This window comes from Scyliorhinus canicula, chromosome 1 (genome assembly GCF_902713615.1).
Source record: "Scyliorhinus canicula chromosome 1, sScyCan1.1, whole genome shotgun sequence".
In the NCBI taxonomy this organism is placed as follows: Eukaryota; Metazoa; Chordata; class Chondrichthyes; order Carcharhiniformes; family Scyliorhinidae; genus Scyliorhinus; species Scyliorhinus canicula.
The window spans coordinates 94,020,509-94,044,777 of NC_052146.1; the positions used below are offsets into that span (position 1 = coordinate 94,020,509).

General features: G+C 43.4%; 2 protein-coding genes across 4 annotated transcripts in view; one reads left to right on the top strand and one right to left on the bottom strand.

Moving 5' to 3' along the window:
- The first annotated feature begins 395 nt into the window (after window positions 1-395).
- Window positions 396-11,785, top strand: LOC119965198 (ras-related protein Rab-39B-like). Its single transcript, XM_038795624.1, has 3 exons — window positions 396-752; window positions 9,877-10,195; window positions 11,596-11,785. The coding sequence occupies exons 1-3, from the start codon at window positions 481-483 to the stop codon at window positions 11,662-11,664; spliced, it is 660 nt and encodes a 219-aa protein (XP_038651552.1). The 5' UTR covers window positions 396-480; the 3' UTR covers window positions 11,665-11,785.
- A 5,730-nt stretch (window positions 11,786-17,515) lies between these two features.
- The window catches only part of taf12 (TAF12 RNA polymerase II, TATA box binding protein (TBP)-associated factor), a 34,233-nt gene continuing 27,479 nt past the window's right edge, over window positions 17,516-24,269 (bottom strand). For all 3 annotated transcript variants that reach the window (XM_038795662.1, XM_038795655.1, XM_038795647.1), the window contains 2 exons: window positions 19,938-20,026; window positions 17,516-17,919 (listed from right to left, as the gene is read on the bottom strand). In XM_038795662.1, coding sequence (XP_038651590.1) covers window positions 17,884-17,919; window positions 19,938-20,026 — 125 coding nt within the window. In that variant the 3' untranslated portion in view covers window positions 17,516-17,883. The remainder of the gene's footprint in view (window positions 17,920-19,937; window positions 20,027-24,269) is intronic.

Consider the following 24,269-nt stretch of genomic DNA (forward strand, 5'->3'; position numbering starts at 1 on the left):
AAAGGCAAAAAGCTTGTAAATCAGAAACAAACCTTTATACACGTTCCCTCCAATGACAATAGCTGAAGACAATGATCAAACTAATTATATATTTTCAGTGATTTACTATTCGCCCCTTGGCAGAATTTGGGCGGGCAACACATTTTTGACTTTTTAGAGGTTATCACCCATATCAAAGCCTGTGTTATGGTGAACAATCTCCACTTGTAACTCCCAAAATTCACTAGACATTCCTTATTCAGCCAATCACCTTGACTGTTTTGATGCAAACTGGTCAGCCCCTTCTGTGCAATGATTGGGGGGTTAAGACTTGACTGCTGCAAATCATTGGCTGATTACATCAGCAATCAATCTGTTGAATTTCTAAAGGAAACAGGACTAACGGGGGAAGGGTATTTGATTGAGTGAACAGTTTCACTCTTGTGACTGGTTTTACAGATTCCATCATTCTTGAACCAGCACAAGCCTTAGTTAACAGCCATGGGTCAGAGATGGTCAGTTCAGCCCAGAGTATCAAACCAGAAAGTCAGACGGCGAAATCTGAAGAATTTCTTTTGGCAATTTCGTGTTATTTTAGTGGGTGGTTCGGCTGTGGGCAAAACATCCATTGTGCTCCGTTTAACTGAAGGAACGTTCCGAGAAAACCTCCAGAAAACAATTGGTGTGGATTATTACATTCATATTCTGGAAACCACATCAACAGTAAGAGTGAAACTTCAAGTGTGGGATACAGCCGGGGGAAAAGAACATAGGTTTGTCCAGCAGTTTTATTAAAAGGTGTAATGTTAGCCTTAAATGTTTTTGGGAAAGACTTGTATCTTCCAATCTTATTGGGGATAAGATACCTGTGGATAAATTTAAACTGGTCAAACTGGTTATATTGCAGGCTAATCTAATGTTCCTGAATATCTTGATAAGAATGTAACTTAATTGTGCCCGTACACATTGAAATCGGTGTGTTGAGCGAAATCTGGATGAAGATTTTGTGTTTCCCAAATTGCTAACTTGACATTTAATCAATCTAGTAATGCTCGGCCTGTTGGAAAACTGATGCTTCACTAAGTTGACAAAATGCTGGCTCTGCACCAAACTGTTCAATGCTGTTTATTTTACATGAACTAACTCTTCGCGTAACTTTCCTGAGTGTTTTCCTTCAACCACCCGTTCCCAGCCGGTCAACTGTAAAACGCCTGATGCCGCATTTAAAAACAAAAAATGTTTTAAACAAGGCTCCGCAGGTCTGATTTTAACTGTGTGGATGGGTTTTGATGAGAATCTCACCCATGTGAAACAGATCTTTATGAAACCAAATCCTCCACGCCTATGTAAACAGTTCAGCAATTGTTTGCATCGACTTTTTTTTCAATTGTGAGAGAATCTCCAGTATTTAACTTGGGGACACTGTTAATATGCTTTGCACTCCCTGTTCATTTAATTACCGTGAATGGGGAAAGATAACAATATCACTGGACTCTCTGACTAAGATACTGGCATCTGTTTGTTGAGTTTGGAACTGGATGTGGGTCTTGGCCTTGGGGGTAGCAAAGGGGTGGGGTGGGTGAGGGGGGGGGGGGGGGGGGGGCGGTGGTAGTGATCCAGGTAGAATGAGCATTTTGTTTACTTTGGTCTGTGAAGAGAGAGACTCAAATTCGGTTGTTTCCAAGATTTTCAATCCGGACCCCTGCAAATCCTGGGATTCCATGATCTAACTTTTGAAATGTGTGGGGTAGGATTCTCCGTCAGCCAGCGCGGGAATTGGGGAACAGGATTGGGCGGCGAATTTGGCGTCAGCCGTAAATCGAGGAATGCAATGTTCCAGTGCCGTGAATGTATTCTACGCTGCACGTACAGTAAACGGCGTTGGCATATCCCTGTCCCAGTAAACTCTGGGGCTCCTGCGATCCTCCGCCAGAAGGAATGACTGATGGCTTTAAAAGTCGGGAAACAGGCACAGTGGCAGCTGAGGGAGAGAGGAAGAAGGATATCTTACCGAAGCACAACCGTGGGCTGCCAGTCCTGCCACTGGCACAGCTGGTTGGGTGGGTGGAGGGGTCTCTGCCAGGGCTGGTGGTGGGGTGGGTGGGTGGCTGATCAGTGGACCGACCGTGGCATCAGGGTGACCCCTGGGACTGGGGTTTCCAGGCATGGGCTGCCATTGCTGTGACCTGCAAGGTAGCACCTTGTTGCACACCCCACTGACCGCCCACCATGGCCCGTGGTTGTGTACAGAGACGCCGGCCGTATGGTGCAACTACCCAACCCCTCCCTTCACCTGACCAAAACCCCACCCGTGACCAGCAGCCATGCACTGATAGGGCATCATGTGGCTCACCAAAGGGCAACACCCATGGTAGCCCCTACAGGGGTGCGGGGGACGTGGGCTGCATAACATACCTCTGATGTGGAGATGCTGGCGTTGGACTGCGATTAAAGTCCAACAGGTTTGTTTGGAATCACTAGCTTTCGGAGCACAGCTTCTTCATCAGGTCACTTGAGGAAGGAGCTGCGCTCCGAATGCTATTGACTCCAAGCAAACCTGTTGGACTTGAACATAGTGTTGTAGGACTTCATACTAGCATACCTCTGGCATGGGTAGTGCCAGCTGCTGGCAGGGATGGGTGACTGAGCCAGAGGCCCCTACGGTGCCAGCCAGCGATGGGGCCAGGGGTACGGTGTGGTGGGCAGAATGCCAGGGATTGGTGTGGGGATGAGGGGGGACATGTGGTTGCAGGGACTGCAGTACAGGCCAGATCACTGGGAAGTGGTGTATGCACCATGCTAACATGTCTGCCTTTTACCCCCTGCAGACAACGGATGTTGGATTACAACCAGGAATGGTTGTTATCATCCTAGCTGCTGCCCCAGCCCTGAGGGGATGCACTGAGGCTGTATGAGCAGGAGCTGCTCGGGGAGCAGGGAGTGACAGAACCTGTCCCAGAGGAACAGAAGCCAGACGCTGAGGATGGAACGCCGCTGCCCTAAAGGCCGAGGAGGAGGAGGAGGTGGGAAGGAGGTGTTGGACCTAGTGTGTACCGGCAGCGCCTGTCCTTCCAGGACCTGCCGGGCTGGGCATGTCATCAAACACTCCCACTGAGCAGGGGGATCATGTGGCATATCTGCCGGATCATGGCGCACCTGGAACTGCGGGGTTATGGGGGAGGACACCTGCTCCCGTTGGCCGTCAAGGTGATGGTTGCCCTGAAATTATTCGCTCTTAACAGCACCTGTGTAGACTGAGCCCATCAGGATGCCTGGGCACCAGGGTTCGCCACCATCGCTGCGATGCCCAGGTCCAGGAGGTGATCGATGGGACACAGATCCCTCTACGAGCACCGGTGCATGAGGGGGTGCTCTTCACAAACCAAAAGGGATTCCATTCCATGAAGGTGCAGCTGGTCTGTGACCATGAAACTCCTATCATGCACGTCTGCACCTGATACCCGAGCAGTATGCATGACACCTCCATCCTGCCAAACTCGATGGTTCCTGACACTTTTGAAGCACACCCCTGGGCGAGGGGTTGGCTCCTGGCCGACAGGGGTCGTGGCTGATGATGCCTATCCGATGTGGAAATCTGCTACAATGGCTCCCATGCAGTGAACAGGGGCGTGATTGAGCAGTATTTTGGCGTCCTGAAGATGTGGTTCTAGTGCCTGGACCATTCTGGAGGGGCCCTCCAGTATAGCACCTGGAGAGTCTGCCACATTTGGTGGCCTGCTGCGTCCTCCACAACATCACGCAGCAGAGAGGTGACATGCTGGAGGAGGGGGATGAAAACCAGGCCTTGTCCAATACAGGGGAGGGTCAGGATGGACCGGGCATGGGGTCGGGCAGGCACAGGAGGCCGTATAACTTGTGTGTCAGGGCCGGCGCGCACAGAATGCTCTAACCGGCTCCTGGTGCATAGCCCTGGGGAGCCTGGTCGATGACAGTACCAACATCTTGTCTCTTTCCCCTTCTTCCCTGCACCTGCGAGCCCCTCCATGATTCCTACCTGCCCATGGAATCAGTGTGATATGGAGATGCCGGCGTTGGACTGGGGTGAGCACAGTTAGAAGTCTTACAACACCAGATTAAAGTCCAACATGTTTGTTTCAAACGCTAGCTTTCGGAGCACTGCTCCTTCCTCCGGTGAATGGTCCATCACGTGAGGAAGGAACAGTGCTACGAAATCTAGTGTTTTGAAACAAACATGTTGGACTTTAACCTGGTGTTGTAAGACTTCTTACCATGGAATCACTGTCCACGTCTACCTGGGTGATCTCTGCAAGCGAGCTGGCCATTCCATCACACGGTTCCACTCAACCCTTGGGGTGGTGGTGGGCGAGGTTGATGGGGACGACGACAGGGATGGGGGAGGGGCTGGGTACCAGAATGGTGAGTGGTGGCTAACCTGAGGGTCTTGGCCCATGCCCCCCTCCAACAGCCACCTGACACCCCGTCCCCCAGCGCCCCCTGTGCAGCCAGTCCATCCCTCACACCGTTCTGATAGAGCACCAAGGCAGGTTGAAACATTTGTGAACAGGTGAACACGTATTTACAGGTTTGTGTCCTGGCCCCTAACGCTAAACTGGTGTGCTGCACCCGTGCCAACTTTTTAAAAAACATTTTCTTTCCAATTCAGGGGCAATTTAATATGGGCAATCCACCTAGCCTGCACATCTTTGGGTTGTGGGGGTGAAACCCACACACAGACACGGGGAGAATTTCACAATGACCCAGGGCAGGGAGCAAACCCGGGTCCTCTGCGCCACGAGACAGTAGTACTAACCACTGCCCCTCCATGCCACTCTTTACCCATGCAAACTTAACCGGTGTCTAACCTTTTGGTTTTGGGGGCCCTAACGTTACGTCTAGGTGGATCCCCAGGTCTACATCAGGGGTGCAGGCAGCCTGCTATGATTCCCACCTTGTGACCTGGGTCCCCTTTGGCGGCCATCCTCTGCAGTGACTGGACATGGACGGGCCTGGTAGCCTCTTGGCCATCCCAGGTGGGTGTTGTGTCACACTTGTCATAATATACACCAGTATATCATGGTGCAGACACACACTGATGGACACACCGGGACCAATCAACATGTACAAACACCGCAGCCAATCACCAGTTAGAATACACACACTATAAAGGCAGAGGGCACCACGGTTCCCGCTCATTCTGGGTGCTGCCTCTGAGTGTAACAAGAACTCATCCAGCCCAGCACAGACTCACACCACGTGCTGAGAGAATCAACTGGTTCGGACAAGGGTTAGGTCCCTAGTTTTAAATTAGCATCAATTAGACCCACAGTCATCGTGAGTTAGTTAATTAGAAGTTAGTTAATAAAATTGAGTTGAACCTTCATCAGTGTTGGAAGTGTCTGTTCATCTCTCAGGTCTACACTAGCCAACACTTCAACCCTGTTCTGCCTGTTGTCCATCGGATGCACCAGGACCAGGAGAGGTGGTGGGGCGGGCGGGGGGGGGGGGGGGGGGGGGGGCTGGTGTGTGTGTGTGCTGGAGTCCAACGTGGTGTTCCAGCACTTCTTCTGCAGGGGTCACTGCACAACCCCATCACCTCCTCCTCCCTTGGGGGGTGTGGTCGATGGACCCTAGAATACTCCGAGAGATGGTTGTGTCTGGAGCGAGCTCCAGGAGCTCTCCTACTACCTGGTGCTGCCAGTACTGGAGACCCGCTCTCTTTTGTTTTTGTATTTCAAGATGCAAACACCTACAAAACTGAATCACCAACAAACAGACATTTCACAACCTCAAAGGCTCTGGGATTTCTTCCTGGAATTTGAAATAGACGTATAAACAAGGACGGGACCACTTATCGCTCCATCACTACCACCACCTCCATAATATCGTCTGCCTCCACATCTCCGCTTATCTGTTATTGAAACCGTTATCCATTCTTTTGTTATCTATGGATTTGACTAATCCAACATACTTCTGCTTGGCTTCTCTGTAGAATTGAAGTGATTGAAAGTTCTGTTTTGAATTCGGTGAAAAAGGAGTTGTCCTCTTTCCCTCGACTACCAGATAACAACCTCCTTGATAAATTGCTCTCGCCAGATGAGTTGGGAGGTTGGAAAATTATTAACATTTATAGATGGCTGGATGGACTCAAAGAAAACACTGAAGAAATAAAACAAGTGGGAGGAAGAGTTTGATATGGAATTGGAATGGAGACTATGAAGTGAAATTATTCACAGGGTCAATACTACATCATCTTGTGCTGGGGTGAGCGTAATACAATTCAAGATATTACATGGGGCCCATATGACACAGGAAAGTGCGAGCAGATTCTTCACCGAGGTAGAAGGTAAATGTGAGAGATGGTGAAGGAGGACCAGCTAACCATGTTCTGGTCATGTCCACAATTAGTGGGGTTTTGGATCTCCTGTATTTAAAATGTTTAATTGTGGAGGTGGAAATATTACTGGAACCACTTGAGACAATTTCTGGAGTGTCGGAAATCCCAGGGCTAATAGAAGAGAAAAGAGCTGATGGTGGTGGCCTTTGCCACATTAATCGCCTGGAGGTGAATTTTATAACAATGGGAGTCAGAAGATTTACCAAAAATATCAACATGGTTTAGTTATGTTTTTGCAAATGCCTAGTTCATAATTCAGATGTTTTAGAATATAACTTTTAGTTTTAGGAATTAAAGTTTAACAGTAGAAAATGAAAGAAACAAGATAATCCTAAAGGTGAATGCAATTCAAACAAGTTTGGAGTTCATTACACTTGAATAGTTGGGACCATGTTGACTTGAAAGCTAAGGTGGGCTCATAAAAGAGCAAGTGGGCTTACTTAGCCAAATAATTAGAGACATGACATCTGCAGTTATTCCAGTAAATGAATAAGTTATTCATGTGGTTTCCCAGAATTAAGAAAATCTTTGGAATTAAAAGGTAGTTAATTTGCAGTTCTACCTGGGAGTAGACTGTGTGTGCCATCTTACCATGGAGGTGGGTGGAGCTTTATGAGACTCCTTTGTTTTGAGTTATCTCTGTGAATTCAGTGAGGGAATACTATGGGGATCTAATAGCGATCGTTGAATGTGTCAAAACATTCTACATTTGCCCTTCAGAATGTTCCTGATTCCTCAGCAGACTTCGCCCAGTGGTCGCAAACTCTCCAAGAAGCATGGTGACCAACTGTTCCTTATTTTACTGGATTGTCGTGTATCTGACACCTGTATTCCAGGCTGCATGCTGCCCATGTTTGTTATGTAATTCTGATCTTTACATTTTGCACACATGCAGTGCCCATAATCTCATAAACCCATGATCACTTTCAGCTCTGACAATCTCCCTGACTGTTGCCCTCGTAATGGGGAAGAGAGACTTGTGTGTTTTGCACCCAAGGTTCTTTCCAACCCACAAAAATGATGTAGGGTCGAGAAGGCAGAGGTAAATTGATACAGTTTAAAAACAATTTTAAAAAATTTCAATGTTTCCTGACTTGGTTCACAGTTTCATTGGGAGAAGAAAATCTGACCCCTAAACAGGAGGTGCTCTATGGTGGACAGGTACACAGTTAATGGGTACAAATAAAATTGTGTGGCATGGGATTCGTTTTGTTTCTTTTGTTTACTAAATCTCGCTTCAAATGTGATTTTGATGCTGAGGTGCTTTTAGCACATTCTGCAACTGTGGAAGTGAAATATAAATATGTGAGATTCTGAGCACGACCCTGACAATTAGTTAATTGCAACTCCAGAAATGCAAATCCTGCAACACCAATGTACTTTAGAGTGTGACGATAAAGTTGTGCTGAAATCTGGACAGGTTATTTTGGAAGTGAGCAGAGATTGGTCAAGTAAGAGCATGGGGAAATCTTAATTTAGAGTTGCAATGTTTTTTCTGCCTGGGTATTATCTTCTTTGGCAATCACTCACTAATGTATATGATTGTGCACCTAAGAAACTGTGTTTCTGGTCATGCGTTCTGTGTGTCCTTGCATGGCTGATGGGGCCCGATCCTAGAGCAGCATCATGTGTTTCCGGGAGATGGGATTGGTCCTTGGACTCCTCTAGGTCGCTGATATTCCTTTCTAAGGCTCCTTTTCCAGGTTTCCTCTTGCTGTCGAGTGTCCTCGAAGAATTTCATCCCTTCAATCAGGAGGTTCCTCCAAGTAGGTCTATTCTGAGCAAGGATCTCCCAGGCATTGATGTCGATGTTGCATTTCCTGAAGGCAACCTTCATGGTGTCTTTGAAGCTTTTCCTTTGTCCTCCTCCTTGTTCGGAAGCCTTCCTTGAGCTGGGCAAAGAAAATTTGCTTTGGAAGTCGGGGCTCTGACATCCTAAGCATGTGGCCTGCCCAGCGGAGTTGGTTTTGGATGATAATGGTCTCCATTCTGGTGCTCTTGGCTCCTTCAAGGACGCTGATATTAGTATGCCTGACCTCGCCAACTGATGTGGAGAATCCATCTCCGGCAGCATTGATAACTTTCCAGAGCCTTTAGGTCAGGGGTGGGCAAACTACGGCCCGCGGGCCGCATGCGGCCCGCCAAAGGTATTTCTGCGGCCCACCAAGTCATTAAAAAAAAAAAAAAAAATTTTTTTTTAAATTTTTTTTTTTTTTTTAAATTTTTTTTAAGGTTAATGGGGGGGAGGCTGTTGGGTTACTTACTGGTATAGGGTGGATACGTTGACTTGAGTAGGGTGATCATTGCTCGGCACAACGTCGAGGGCCGAAGGGCCTGTTCTGTGCTGTACTGTTCTATGTTCTATATGAGGCGCCCAGAATCATAACCGGGTGAAGTAATTATTTTACTTAATATACTATGCGGCCCTTTGTGAATTGTGAATTTCTGAATGTGGCCCTTGCACGGAAAAGTTTGCCCACCCCTCCTTTAGGTGGTGTCTATACATAGTTTAAATTTCTGAGCCATATAGAAGAGTTGGGAGGGTGACCGCCTTGTGCACCAGAATCATGGTATCAATAGCTGTGATGGCGGATGAAGGTTGCAGCAATAGGGAGATCCCCAGACGTGAAGGTTCTCTTGCCGCTGGAACTGGATCTACCCTCTGTCAAGGAACCTGTGTCTGCTGATGTGCAGCGGCATACCCGTGTTAAAAAATGTCTCGCACTAAGCGTCTACCTGGAGGAAACCAGCATTGGGAATATCTTAATCTGTGGGGAAAAAAGTTCATGTTACGTAGCAATCAGAACTTTTTGACTTCTTAAACCATTATCTGCTTCTGTTTTGTTCCTTGGTCTGGGATTAGAAGCCATGCCCTATGGCTGAGGCAGCAGTTCTATAATATACTGTGCTCCTTATGGAAGTGTTGCTTTTATTGCACATTCCAAAATTGCCTCTTGAGAAGATGGTGGTGAAATGTTGCAGTGGGTGTGGTGAAGGTAATTAGACATTTTGCAGCTGTTTGATACAACTTGAGCAGTTTGCTAGGCCTAATCAGGAAAAGTTAGTCAAATATGTCTAGAATTGCATGTAGGCCAGACCGGAGTCAGACGGCAGATTTCCATCCTAAAGGGCATTAGTAAATCAGTTTGAGTTTTATGCATTCCACTTGAGCCTGTGCTGTTGTAGTGTTTGAAAAATTAGTACTTCAAATCTTAAAATACAAGATTTTCAATTTCCACAAATGTGGTTGCTTCACATAATGTTACAGGTGACTGGATACTTGTCTAAAATATATTTTTTAAATCCTAGGAAGAATGGAATAGATTTTCCTGCTTCTGCATGTATTGGATTGTTTGGGGGTAGGGTTGGTGGAAGAGAGGAGTACATGTACATGTACTTCATTCTATCTGCTGCATCCATATATTAGCTTGTGAGTAACGCCAGGAAAATCCACTAAATACTGCTTGACCAGAGGGCTAGCAGACTTAATTTTTATAATGTTATTTGTGATTCTCTTTCAGAACCATCACACAGTCGCATCTCCAAACTATACTTGGTGGACTGCTGGTATTTGATTTAACAAATCGCCAGACTCTTGACTACCTCAGAAACTGGCTGGATGAAACTGGTCCTGTTCTTGACCAAGACGAGTGTATCTTTATTCTTGTTGGCCACAAGAGTGATCTGTCAGCTGAACGGCAAATCTCACAAGAGGAGGCTGAACAGATTGCAGCAGATTTGGGGCTGAGATACATCGAGACGTCTGCCAAAGATGGCACTAACATTCATGAGGCTTTTCTCACCCTAGCATCGACGATTGCCCAAGCAGTGAAAACCGAGGTGACAGAAGTGAAAGGGGGGTTTCATGGCGTAACTGAAATCAATGGCCCTGTTTTTTTGAAACATTGACCATTCAGCTGATAATGTCGATTGGGTTGGATGTATTACTTGAGTGTAAATTGGTTTGAAAAGTACTTCCATGAGTGGGAAATAATATCCTTGGTCTACACCAGGCGATCTCTTTCTAGCAATCTGTGAAATAAGCACATGTGCTGGGGATAGGTTGACATCGACCTTTTTATAAATAGTGGATAACTGCTGAGTGATGATGGTGTTCCTATTGAGTAATTGTCATTGCTACATTTGTAGTTATATATTTTTCTTGTCCGTGTATATATGAAAATGTACTTTACAAAAAGGAACCATGGTACCAAAATATTACTGATGTACTAGCAAGTGTTGTGATGATAATAGCAGAATAGTGGTAAGATAGTTATGGCTGGCTACCATCATGTGTCTCAGTCCCAGGACAGAGAACACAAATTCACAACAGTTCCAAATTTGTACAGGAAGATGGAAGAGGGTAAACTAGTTTTAAATCTAAAACTTTTATGTATGTTCAGTTGTAACACAAGTGATAGTCAAGATTCTTTTAAGATGTGAAAATCAGTGGGGTTTCCATGCAGTTGCAAATTTCATACTTATAAATATCTTATACAAATATTCATATTTATTAGTTAATGAAGTAATGAACAAAAATTTTAAATGGTGTCTGTAAACATAAAAACTATATGGTGTTTAAAGCATCGGAACTGAAATCAAATCCTTGTATTTAATTACTTGAATGCCTGCTAAAATTAATAAAAAATAAAATTCACCAATTTTATGTTATTATGGTTCTGTTTGAGAATCTATTCGGGAGTCTGAATGTGTCTTGGGAAGGCTGGCCAGAATGAATTTTGTTGTGATTAAACAGTAAGCGACTACAGGAATTTAAGAGATAGATTTGGATGGAACTTGTACACTTCTACCCTCAAAAAATATTACAGCACAGAAGGTGGCCATTCGACCCATCTTGCCAATGTTGCTCTTTGAAAAAGCTATATAGTCTTTCTCGCCTTTTCCCCAATGCCCTGCAAATATTTCCTTTTTTAAGTATTTATTCAATTCTCTTTTGAAAGTTACTATTGAATCTGTTTTCACAACCTTTTCGAATGGCATATCCAGATCACCATAACTTAGTCCATATTAAAAGCAAACACTCTCATCCCCCCCCTTTCTTTTTTACTGACCCAACCCCAAATAGAATGAACCAGGAAAAATGTGTTTCTATCATTTTGAATGGCTTTACTAAATTGGTTTTTAAACTTTCTGGAGGTCATCAACCTGAAACCTTAACTCTATTTCTCTGGCACTGCCTGACCTGTTTGTGTTTTCAGCAATTTCTGTATTTATTTCAGATTTCCAGCATCAACAGTTCGCCTTTGCCTTGGACGTCTCTTCTAAGAGGAACAATCTGTATTTTCTAGCTTCCCCACATAATGGAAATCCCTCAACCCTGGTTTCGTTTTGACATGCTGCCTGAAATGTGATGCCCAGTGTGGTATAATTCACTTAAAAAGGTTTAGCTAAATGTCATTGCTTATGTATTGCACATGTCTATTTATGAAGACAACAATCTTGTGATTTTTTTTTTGATTTTTTAAAAAACTGCTTTATCAACCTGTTCTTCAAAGGTTTGTGCATCTGAACTCCGAGATCTTTTTCCTGCCCCACCTTCAAAAATGTACCACTTGTTTATATTGCCTCTTCTCAAAACACAACTTAATAATTCTCTGCATTTTCCTGGCTCAAGGATAGGTAACTTGGTCAATAGCAGCAGCAACCCGGGGGGGGGGGGGGGGGGGGGTGTTTATTATTGTAGTGTCTATTCTGTAACTTTATATTGTGTTAATTTGCGTTGTTAAAATGCTGTGTTGTTCATGGAGGTGGGGCGAATGTTTGATAATATTATTGTTATTTTTGATATTTTACTATGGTGCGTTATTGTTGTATAAATTCAATTTTTCAATAAAAATTATTTCAAAAAAAATAATTCTCTGCATTATATTTTATTTTCTCATTTCACCAATCTGTCTATTCTGTTGAAGTCTGTTACTCTCCTCCCTACTTATGATAGTTCTAATATGTCATCTGCAATCAGAACTCTTAAGACTGATCTCATATGCTTGATACTAAATGTGTATGGTTCAGCCTCGTCAAACCCAAAGAGTGACAATTTTTATTTACTATTGAAATGGTGTGAGAGATGGACTGCTTATTCTCTATTTTACTCTTCATATTTGTTTTATATGCAGTTATTTTATGGGTCAGTATCCAACAATGGTGCTTCAAGTCCAGCAATTAATTACACTGGGAAAAACTGGATACTGTGTTGGTTAGTACAGTGGGCAGAATTCTCTCAAGCCTCCGTCGGCATGTTTGGTGGCAGGCATGAGGGAAGAATATGGCAGGAGGCCCAGCCAGTTTCAGGCCGGTGTGAATTTACAGTGGGACCTTCTACTGATGCCTGCTATGGCAGATTTCAGGGTGGAGGCCACCTGCAATCCCGGAACACCGATAGCAGTGGGTCGGTGGTGCATCTGCAAGTGGACCATCCAGATTCGATTTCCTGGAGGGAGTCCATCTTCCAGCCCCAGAATGTTCCTGAGATCCACCTTTCATTCTCAGGAGGTCTATCTTCAGGCCTCAGCGTGCTCCTGGTGATCTATTTTTTAAAAATTAATTTCCAGGATGTGGGCGTCATTAGTTAGGCCAGCATTTATTACCCATTCATAGTTGCCTTTCATTTTCAGGAAGTCCACCTTCTTCAATAGTGGCTCAGCGGCATTGGACACCTTTTTTCAATATGGCACTTGGACATGACGGCAGCCTGTGTGCCATCCAGGCTTGCAGAGCCACAGAATGCAGTGTGAAACACCTGGGTCCATAAATAATGACAGGGCTGGAAGATTTGGCCTGTTTTCCCTCCAGCCTCTGTACTTGGAAAAACTCCACATCCCACCCGAGGGACTTTGTGGGAAGATTCCGCCCAGTGTTTTTGGTGATCTGCTCCGAGTGAGAAATTAGAATTCGACCATCACCTAACAGTTGTTTGAATTTGCGCAATCTTGGTCAAGTTCCCAGTGGCTAGAGCATGGTGGAAGCCCAATGTGGGAGCACAGCAGGATTGGTGGGGATAAAAGGATCTGCAATAGAGATCAGAGTGGTATCATGGGGCAGGAATGGGTAATTGTCTACTGAATATTAGTGGTTAAACAGAGAGCTGGGAAATAAACTGTTACTTGCATAAATAATAGAGACTAGATAAACCTACAGGTTCAATGTCCAAATTCTGACTCCCTCCGGAATGTGACCATGCTGGATTTTGGACAACTTACCTGTATAGTGGCGGAAACTAAACAGATCCTGAAACTAAATTTTGGGTATTCTACCTGTAATTATTAAGAAACTGTTGGGGGCTGGTTTAGCTCAGTGCAAACTCCAAACAGTGTCCCAGAACCGGGATCGAACCTGGGACCTCGGTGCCATGAGGCAGCAGTGCTGACCACTGCACCACCGTGCTGTCCTGAGATAGAACAGAATGAGCCTATAATGATCTCTTTGAAATATGTTAGATTCCGAGAGGGCCTGCCAACATAGATGTGGAGAGACTGTTATCTTTGGCTGGAATTGAGAACTAGTCTCCGGTTGAGTGGTTGGCTATTTGGACTGGCCAAGGAGAAATTTCTTCACTCAGAAGGTTGCAAATACTCACAAATACATTCAACGCTGATAGTTTTGGACTTTGGACTATAAGAATTAAGGGATATAACGATCTGGCAGGAAAGTGAGGAGGTTGAAGATTAGCCATGACCTGATAAAATGACATCACAGGCCCAAGGGACTGTATGGCCTACGCCTACTATTTATGTTCTAATATAGTTATGTACCAGCTTGTACCTCAAAATGCTTCAAGCCTTAAATTTATTTTGCAAATGACTGCTATAGCCAAAGGTTGGATCGCAGGCCAGCAGCACAGTTCGATTCCTGTACCAGCCTCCCTGGACAGGTGCCGGAATATGGCGACTAGGGGCTTTTCACTAACTTCATTGAAGCCTACTCGTGACAAGCGATTTGCATTGCATTTGTATTGTATGGGTCACAGAGATAATCCATTCTTTGCTTTTGGAAAGCTGTAGTATCCTATTCACAAGTGGTTTTTGGCTGTGCATGTACAAGCCCTATTGTTTCAAGTACACAGAATAAGTTGGGTTCCACAACCAAAATTACATTATTCAGGTATATTCTCCTCTCTGCAACCAGGTTGACTACATCGAATGAGCTTTCAAGATCACGTAACAAAGCACATAGAAATTTTTTCTTTCATTATTCTCGTACTTCTATCGACTTTCTTCCTGGATGAAGTTAGCAAATGCACACACTGAGTATTGGACTTTCTATCATACAAATAAGAGGAAATTATAATCTTAATTAGCTTTCAATACAAAATTTTCATTTTCAGTTTCTATGAACCTGTTTTCATAGGAATACAGCACTTGTGTTATTTGTCTTCCAAACCATATTCTTGCAGCACAATTCCGTATCAATGCAAAATGATCACTAGCGATAATTTAGGAGTTACAGAGGTAGATTTTTGACTGCTGGAGCATAATCCCTCATCACAAAACAGGGTGTACGATGCTTAACATTTTGTGTAAATTAACATTGTCACGAACACTGAAGTTTACAAGACGATTATGTTTTAGGTAAGGCTTTGTGGCACAGTGGTCAGTGACCCTTCCTCTGAGCTATAAGCTTCAGGTTCAAGTCCTACAGGACTTGGATGGCCAAGGAAGTGAGTTTATAACATGGCCAAATAGGGGGCAGCACGGTGGCCTAGTGGTTAGCACAACCGCCTCACGGCGCTGAGGTCCTAGGTTCGATCCCGGCTCTGGGTCACTGTCCGTGTGGAGTTTGCACATTCTCCCCGTGTCTGCGTGGGTTTCACCCCCACAACCCAAAAATGTGCAGAGTAGGTGGATTGGCCATGCTAAATTGCCCCTTAAAAAAGAAAAAATAATTGGGTAATCTAAATTTATAAAAAAAAAAAAAAATAACATGGCCAAATATGTTCAGTGTCTGGACAGCTGGTGTGGATCAGATTGATGCCACCAGCTCAAAGTTCAAACCCTGTTCCAGATGGGGTGGATTCAAGACCTGGCCGCGTGCACTACCGATGTGGAGGTTGTGGCAGTGGGTTGGACCTGCCTTTGGACAGAGAACAGACTAACTCAAGGTAAACAGAATGTTCTGAAAGGTGAATTCTTGATTAACACCTCAATTCTTCGGAGAAATGCCTATCTGATCTCGTTGCCACTTGGAGCAAAATACAAACAAACTCATGGAGGTGTCAAGTGGCAAGTTTTAGCATCTTTCATAGCATCTCACAGAACAAAGTGCTGTTGGAGATAAAATCAAAATACTGGGAAAGTTCTGGAAATACTCAGTGGATTTGGCAGCACCTGTGGAGAAAGAAACAGTTAATGTTGAGTCAGATAGGACTCTTCAGAGTTGCAGGAGAAGAATTAGAACTCCTCCCAGAAACAGGTCTGTGCTGTTCTGTAAGAAACAGTGGGGAGATGTGAAGTTCTATTTAGGGAAACCAGTTTTACCAGAGCAAACTAAACGGTTTAAAGTTGTTGGATGCAGGAATCTCCAATTCTGAATTGTTGGGACTATAGTGACCAGGATTTATCAAGTGTACCTTGCTGATAATAGTTTCTGGGAAAACCTGGGGAGAGTGGAATAATTACCAAAAGGACACTGGAAGTTTTGACCGGACATATGAGAAGTGACTTTGTGACTTCATTTTATGCTACAGTTGTAAGAAGTGTATTCCTCAGGTACACAAATGTTTCATAAAACATTTCAATTGTGTTACTTAATACAAAAGTTTCCTTCCTTCTTTAGTTTGATGTATCAGTTGGCAGTTAATGGGCTATGATGATTTTTAGTTTGTTACAGTAAAAGTCTTAAATTAAATCTTGTCCATTGGTTTCTGTTGGTAGTTTTGAGAAATGTATCTTTTTTAATGTTATCGGCCTCCACAGGGATCATAACAAAATGAATAAATGGGAAATTGCAATTGTTTGAGCCTGATCTTGCATTAAATGTTTCAAACCTCCCATTTTCTTATATCGTTGTGTTTAGGAGGACTATCTACTTTTTTATTATGCTGATGTGTTCATCAATTCCTGCCAATATACCCCTGGAAATCTTAAAGTATGGACAATGCACATTTACTGGAGATTTGGAATTGTGCTGTGGGGAATAAAGTATGGAAGTCATTTGCCATACTCCTGTCAATAATAGAATGCAAAAATGGATGAGGGGATTTTGTATTGAAAGCCAATCAATAGGCTAGAAGTTCAAAAATAAGGGCTACTAATTGTTGTGATAATAGGAAACTGGTCTTAGCAGCATTACAGTAATGAAGGTCCAGATCATTTGGAGGAGAACATTGCAGGGCCATGAAGAAGAAAAAGTGGGAGTATTTGAATAGCTATAGCAAGCACAGACACAATGGTGCAATTGCCACCTGTGCAGCATTGATTATATAATTGTTGTTGCCTAGGCTATTCGGCCCTGAGCAAAATATTTTAATGAATATATCTCTCAATCTCTTTGTATAGCAGCATATTGTTTAAGTTTAAGTTAATTTAGCACAGTGAAAAATCCATAAGACTTTAACTGTTGTAAATTAATGTTTTTTAAAAGCTCCCCAAACCTTGGTGAAGAAGTTGCCAATACAGTAAAAGCACTTTAGATCAAGACTAGATTTTAAATCTGCAGCTCAAATCATTCCGATTATTTCCAAACGCAAGTTTGAATTTCTTTTAGCTTAATAAATGGTGTGTGTGCCATGTCAAGAATCGTCAAACATTAACTCTTGCATCAAAGCCAACTTGTGATGGGGAATGATTTCACAAAGGTCAATGTCCTCCATTAGTATACCATGCAACTCTAATAGAGGAAATCAGTCAAGCCTGATCGTCACTTAACCTACATAGTTAACTGTGGTCAATGAAAGTGCCTATAGCACTGCATGATCAACTGAACCAGGAATTAAGCCTTGTATCATCGAACTCTGTACATGGATGGTACATTTAGTCAATAGGGAGACATATTTTCAAATTTACAAAGAAAGAAATGGCAGATGTTCACCATAGTAGATGAACTTAATATTACAAGCAGCAAAGGCAATTCAGGGAACTACTCTGTATGCATACATTTTGAATTCAACTCCAGTCGTGTTAATTACAAATAAGTACATTTACATTTTAAGTTGAGTAATATTTTATTGGCAAAAATGGTCAACATTACCTCTATACAAAGATATGAAAACCAACTACTTAACACTCCATATATCACACTAACCATTGATCAACAAAGAAACGTCACCTTTCCATACACACACCATCCACTTTGTACAAGTCCTTGTATTTTGTATTCAGGAAGGAGCATCAAGTACCCTTTTGCTACAGTATGTTGGTACCAATACAAAGCTATATCAGTTCATTTTCACAAAAAAAACCAAACACACTGTATCACCCCTCGCAGGTTCCTCAACAGAAATGGAGGATAAGCCTGAGAATGTTTTGTCATGTTCAGAACTTTGTCGTAGAAATGATCTGTTCATCGATGCTTTACTTTTTGGTTGTTTTACGTATCAGTGCCATTCTCTGCAAGAAAGAAGCCACAAGGTTATGCAACCATTTATAATTTTATTTGCAATCCTTATTTGAAAATGATAGTCCAAAACAAAAATTTACCTCAAAGTACAATCTATACTGCACAAATGGGTGAAATTAGATAACTTTGTGCAAAAAAAACATTGAAATTGAAAATCGCTTATTGTCACGAGTAGGCTTCAATGAAGTTACTGTGAAAAGCCCCTAGTCGCCACATTCCGGCGCCTATCCGGGGAGGCTGGTACGGGAATCGAACCGTGCTGCTGGCCTGCTTGGTAAGCCAGTGATTTAGCCTTGTGAGCTAAACCAACCAACATATAATGAATGTAATAGTTAAGCAGGAAATAAGGTAATTTTCAATTAAATAAAAAGCCTATTTAAATAAAGTGGCATGTAAAAGTTTATGAAAAATCATTAAAATAGAACAATATGAATACAAAGGATAAAAATTATCACTTAAACCAATCATTTAATCACATTTATTCTTCCCACCTCAAAATAGACAAGGGTCTAAAGAAAAAACAAAAATACTACACCCTTAGTCGGCCTGACAGCATCTGCGGAGAGAGAACGGAGCTAATGTTGAATCTTTGTCAAAGCTTTGACAAAGAGTCAGCAAGACTCAAAACATTAGTCTCCTTCTTGCTCTCCACTTATGCTGTCAGACCGTCTGAAATTGTCCAGTATTTTCCGTTTTTATAGTAATGTGCTTTTATCCAAGGGTCTAAACAAACTGCTCTATCAAAGAGAACATGACTTTAATTTCAGACCTGTTTTTCTCTGCATGTTATATCGTCATACAGCAGGAGAAATCATTCATAAAACAGGAGAAAGTAACAGAATACCAACAAGTTGGTCCATACTAAATATCTACGCAGTATTATCCTGATTACCAATTCCATTGATAAATAGCTAGATACTATGGCAATGTGGCAAGCATTGCATTAAACTTTCTTTATTTTCACAGTCAATTAATTTTATCCATCTCAGATGGATGTAAAATCAGTAAACTCCATCAGGATTCAACCATAGAACCTTCTGGCTTTGAACCAGGACCTTGAACTAACTTGGCTACCCAACGTTCCCGAATTCAAGTCGCCAGGGTCCTAGGTTCGATCCCGATTCTGGGTCACTGTCAGTGTGGAGTTTGTACATTCTCCCTGTGTTTGCGTGGGTTTCGCCCCCACAACCTAAAGATGCGCACGGTAGGTGGATTGGCCATGCTAAATTGCCCCTTAATTGGAAACAAATGAATTGGGTACCGTACTCTAAATTTAAAAAAAGAAATATAACATGGGTTGTCGCCAGATGCTAGCTGTGTGGCCAATCCACCTACTCTGCACATTTTTGGGTTGTGGGGGCGAAACCCACGCAGAACGGGGAGGATGTGCAAACTCCACACGGACAGTGACCCAGAGCCGGGATCAAACCTGGGACCTCAGCGCCGTGAGGCAGCTGTGCAAACCACTAGGCCACCGTGCTGCCCCAAGGATAATGTATATAACTCCCACTTCAAAAGCTACATCTGTAATCTGTACTGAATCTGTACTAAAATTACAATCTGACAAGATACTTCAAAATACACAGAAACATTTACAAAATAAGGTTTACTGCACAAATATAATAGCTAGAATTAACCAGGAGCTCAAATTATTTTCCAGAAACAATACTGAAATTATCTAGAACCTTTGGCCGAATTAAAAAACTACAGGAGCTAGGATCACATTCTGTTTTCCCTGATCAAATTGCTTGATTGATGTGTTGATGACAAGTGTAGGACACAGGGAAGAGGTCAGTTCTGCTCACACTGACGTAAAACACCGAATCAGTGATGGTATGCGTGACAATGAAAAAAGCCTAATTGTTCATAACTAAGAAATAGAATGGCTTGCTGTGCACATGCATAAGAAATGGCCCAAGTGTCAAGATGGTGCATGCGGAGTTAATTCTATAAAATAAATATTTTCGCATTGTATTAAAATATACTTTTAAAAAGCCATATTTCGAACCTGTTTGTGAGCTTCTGTTGTGCAGGCCTTCTTATACGGCCGAATTTCATCTGAACCAAATCCTGGTATCCACATGTTCCACTGGCGTTCTTTTGAAAGAAAATATAGACCTATTCAACTCCCAATGACCAACAATTCAATATTTCGGCAAATAGGATACTTTACAATAAGCATGGAAATGACATAAACCACCATAAAATTCTGAATAAATAGTACAGAAATATCTTGAGGGCTTGTTTAAACAATTCAATGATATTTTAAAATATTGACATGGAAAACAATGTACAATATTAAACATGTTGAGATGAATTATTACATTATAGACAGACACCAATGCTTACCAATAAGTAAGGTGTTGCTGTTAATAATTATGCTTTGGGCAGCAGTTATCGTAAATTCTCTTCCAACAAAATTGCTGGAGTGCAACATAAACTGATTACACCAGGTCCAGACAATGTTAATGCATTATGCTATGTACCAAACCCATTAGTTATTTTGAAGGGTCACATCTGACACCCCAACCCATCATTCTCTACTAGGTTCAGATCCATCTGCCATGCATTTCCCTTTGTTTTCCTCCTAAACCACCAACCATTAATAGTGGGGGGAATCCGAGATAAAGCACTCATTTCACTCAAAAGAAATTGGATGGCTCAACTCATTTATCATTTTTCAATTAACTGTTAAAAATGATCAAGACATTCTCAAATGCAATGCCGGGATGGCTTAAAAAAATGCTTTATGCCCCCACCTGAACTGGAGGGGCACCAATATCCTGGGCGAAAGGTTTGCTAGGTTTGCTAGTGCTGTTCAGGAGGGTCTAAACTAGTGTGGCAGGGGAGTGGGAACCAGAACAGCAGGCCAGTAAATGTACAGACGGGGGAAAAAAAGTGAGACCGAGATAAACATAGCGTAGAGTAAGAGCAGGCTGAGGAGAGCCGCAGGGCTCAGAGGGATGGTAGGAATGCAGTGCGTTTGCTTCAATGCAAGAAATATAATGGGTAAGACAGATGAACTGGGGGCCTGGATTACAGCATGGAACTATGATGTAATTGCAATTACGGAAACATGGTTAAAGGAGGGACAGGACTGGCAGCTCAACGTTCCGGGATATTGTTGTCTTAGACGGGACAGTAGGGGAAACAAAAGAGGTGGGGTAGTTGCATTGCTGATTAGGGAGCAGATCACTCCTGTGCTGAGGGAGGACACATTGGAGAGATCTTGCAGTGAGTCATTATGGGTGGGGCTCAGGAATAAGAAGGGTGAAATCACAATGTTGGGAGTGTACTATAGACCTCTCAACAGCCCGTAGGGGACAGAAGAGCAGTTGTGTAGTCAGATACTGAAAAGGTGTGAAAAAAGCATAGCTCTGATGTGTGACTTTAACTTCCCCCATATTGACTGGGAATCCCTTACAACTAGGGACTCGGGTGGAGAGAAATTTGTTAGATGTGTCCAGGAGGGATTTTTGATGCAGTATGTTGTCAATCCAACCAAGGAGGGGCCATACTAGACTTGGTATTGGGGAATGAGCCAGGCCAGGTGATTGATGTTTCAGTGGGGGAGCACTGTGGCTTCGTGACCATAATTTCATAAGATTTCGAGTAGTCATGAATAAGAACAAGTGTGTCCCGCGGGCGAGGGTGCTTAGTTGGACGAGGGCCATTACATCCAAATTAGACTGGGGAATATGGATTGAAGGGCAAATCCACGTCTGACACGTGGGAGGCTTTTAAAGGCCAATTGTTTGAAGTGCAGAACAGATATGTCCCCGCAAAAATGAAGGGTAGAAATGGCAGGATTCAGGAACCATGGATGACAAGGGAAATTGTAAGCTTAGTCAAAAGGAAGCATATGATAGGTTGGGCATCTAAAAACCGATGAAGCCCTTGAAGAATACAGTGAATGCAGGAAGGAAATTAAATGTAGTATTTGGAGGGCTAAAAGGGGCCATGAAATGTCTTTAGCAAACATGGTCAAGGAGAATCCCAAGGCTTTTAATGCATAAATTAGGAGAAAGAGAAAGAGCTCACATAAGGACAATGGAGGGAGGTTATGTGTGGAACCACAGGAAGTGGGTGAAATCCTTAATGAGTACTTTGTATCGGTATTCACCAGGGAGAAGGACATGACGGATGTTGCGATCAGGGATAGATGTGAGTATCTTAAATTGAATTAAAAGTAGAAATGTCCCCGGGGCCGGATGGGATCTATCCCAGGTTACTGCGGGAGGCATGGGGAAAAATAACTAGTGCCTTAACAGATATCTTCACATCCTCTTTGGCTATTCTCCAGTAATCTGGAACCTCATCTGTGGTCAATGTTATTCTCTTGTTTAAGAAAGGAAGCAGGGACAATCCAGCAAATTAAAGGCCGGTGAGCCTGACATCAGTGTTAGGGAAGCTTTTGGAAAAGATACTGAGGGACAGGATGTATGCACATTTGGAGGAAAATGGACTAGTTAGTGACATGCAGCATAGTTTTGTACGGGCAAGGTCATGTCTCACCAACTTGATTGAGGTTTTTGAAGAGGTGACAAAAAAGAATTGATGAGGGAAGGACGGTGGATGTAGTTTATATGGACTTTAGCAAGGTGTTTGACAAGGTCCCACATGGCAGACTGGTGCAAAAACTAAAATCATACAGGATTCGAGGTGGGCTGGCTAGATGGATACAGAATTGGCTTGTTTATAAAAGACAGAGTAATGGTGGAAGGGTGTTTTTCTGAATGGAGATCTGTAGCTAGTGGTGTTCTGCAGGGATCAGTGCTGGGATCGCTGTTGTTTGTCGTATATATAAATGATCTGGAGGAAATTGCGGGCGGTCTGATTAGTAAGTTTGCGGATGACACGAAGATTGGCAGGGTTGCTGATAGTGTTGAGGATTGTCAGAGAATAGATAGATTGGAGACTTGGGAACAGAAATAGCAAATGGAGTTTAATCCGGACAGATGCGAGGTGATGCATTTTGGAGGATCAAATCTAGGTATGAATTATACTGTAAATGGCAGAACCCTTAGGAATAGTAACATAATAAAACATAATAATAATAATGATCTTTTATTGTCACAAGTATGAAGTTACTGTGAAAAGCCCCTCGTCGCCACATTCCGGCACCTATTCGGGTACACAGAGGGAGAATTCAGAATTCTCAGCCGGTATAGGAATTGAAACCGCGCTGCTGGCCTTGTTCTGCATTACAAATCAGCTATCTAGCCCACTGAGCTAAACCAGCCGTGTGCAGAGGGATCTGGACGTGCAGGTCCACAGTTCCCTAAAAGTAGCAACAACAGAGGGGCCAAGGTGATTAAGAAGGCATATGGCATGCTTGCATTCATCATCTGGGAAATCATGTTGCAGCTATATAAAACTTTGGTTAGGCTGCATTTGGAGTATTGTGTGCAGTTCTGGTCACCACATTATTAGAAGGATGTTGAAGCTATGGAGAGAGTGCAAAGAAGGTTGACCAGGATGTTGCCTGGTCTCAAGGGTGTTGGCTATGAGGAGAGGTTGAAGAAACTTGGATTGTTTTCACTGGAATGACGGAGGATGAGAGGAGACTGACAAGAGGTCTACAAAATTAATGAGGCATAGACGGGGTGGACAGTCAGAGGCATTTTCCAAGGGTGGAAATGTCAATTACAAGGGGGCATAGGGTCAAGATGACAGGGGGAAAGTCTAAAGGAGATGCGTGGGGTAAGTTTTTCACGGAGAGAGCGGCAGGCGCCTGGAATGCACTGCCAGAGGATGTGGTGGAAGCAGGCACATCTAGCAACATACAAGATAAATCTGGTTGGATACACGGGTAGGGAGGAAACGGGAGGATACATACAATATACAGTGCGGAAGGAGGCCATTCGGCCCATCGAGTCTACACCGACCCACTTAAGCCCTCACTTCCAACCTATTCCCGTAACCCAATAACCCCATCAAACCTTTTTGGTCACCAAGGGCAATTTATCATGGCCAATCCACCTAACCAGCACGTCTTTGGACTGTGGGAGGAAACCGGAGCACCCGGAGTAAACCCACGCAGACACGGGGAAAACGTGCAGACTCCGTACAGACAGCGACCCAGCGGGGAATTGGATCTGGGACCCTCACACTGAAGCCACAGTGCTATCCACTTGTGCTACCGTGTTGCCCCAAACGGACCAAGTAAGGGCAGAAGGTTTTTTTAAAATTAGGGCATCGTGATTGGCACAGGCTTGGAGGGCCAAAGGGCCTATTCCTGTGCTGTACTTTTCTTGATGTGGAGATGCTGGCGTTGGACTGGGGTGAGCACAGTAAGAAGTCTTACAGCACCAGGTTAAAGTCCAACAGGTTTGTTTCA

Coding starts and splice junctions, on each gene's coding strand:
- LOC119965198 (XM_038795624.1), top strand. CDS start 481: ATGGGTCAGAGATGGTCAGTTCAGCCCAGAGTATCAAACCAGAAAGTC. Junction 753..9,876: donor GCCGGGGGAAAAGAACATAG/GTTTGTCCAGCA, acceptor ATTCTCTTTCAG/AACCATCACACAGTCGCATC. Junction 10,196..11,595: donor CCCAAGCAGTGAAAACCGAG/GTGACAGAAGTG, acceptor TATTTATTTCAG/ATTTCCAGCATCAACAGTTC.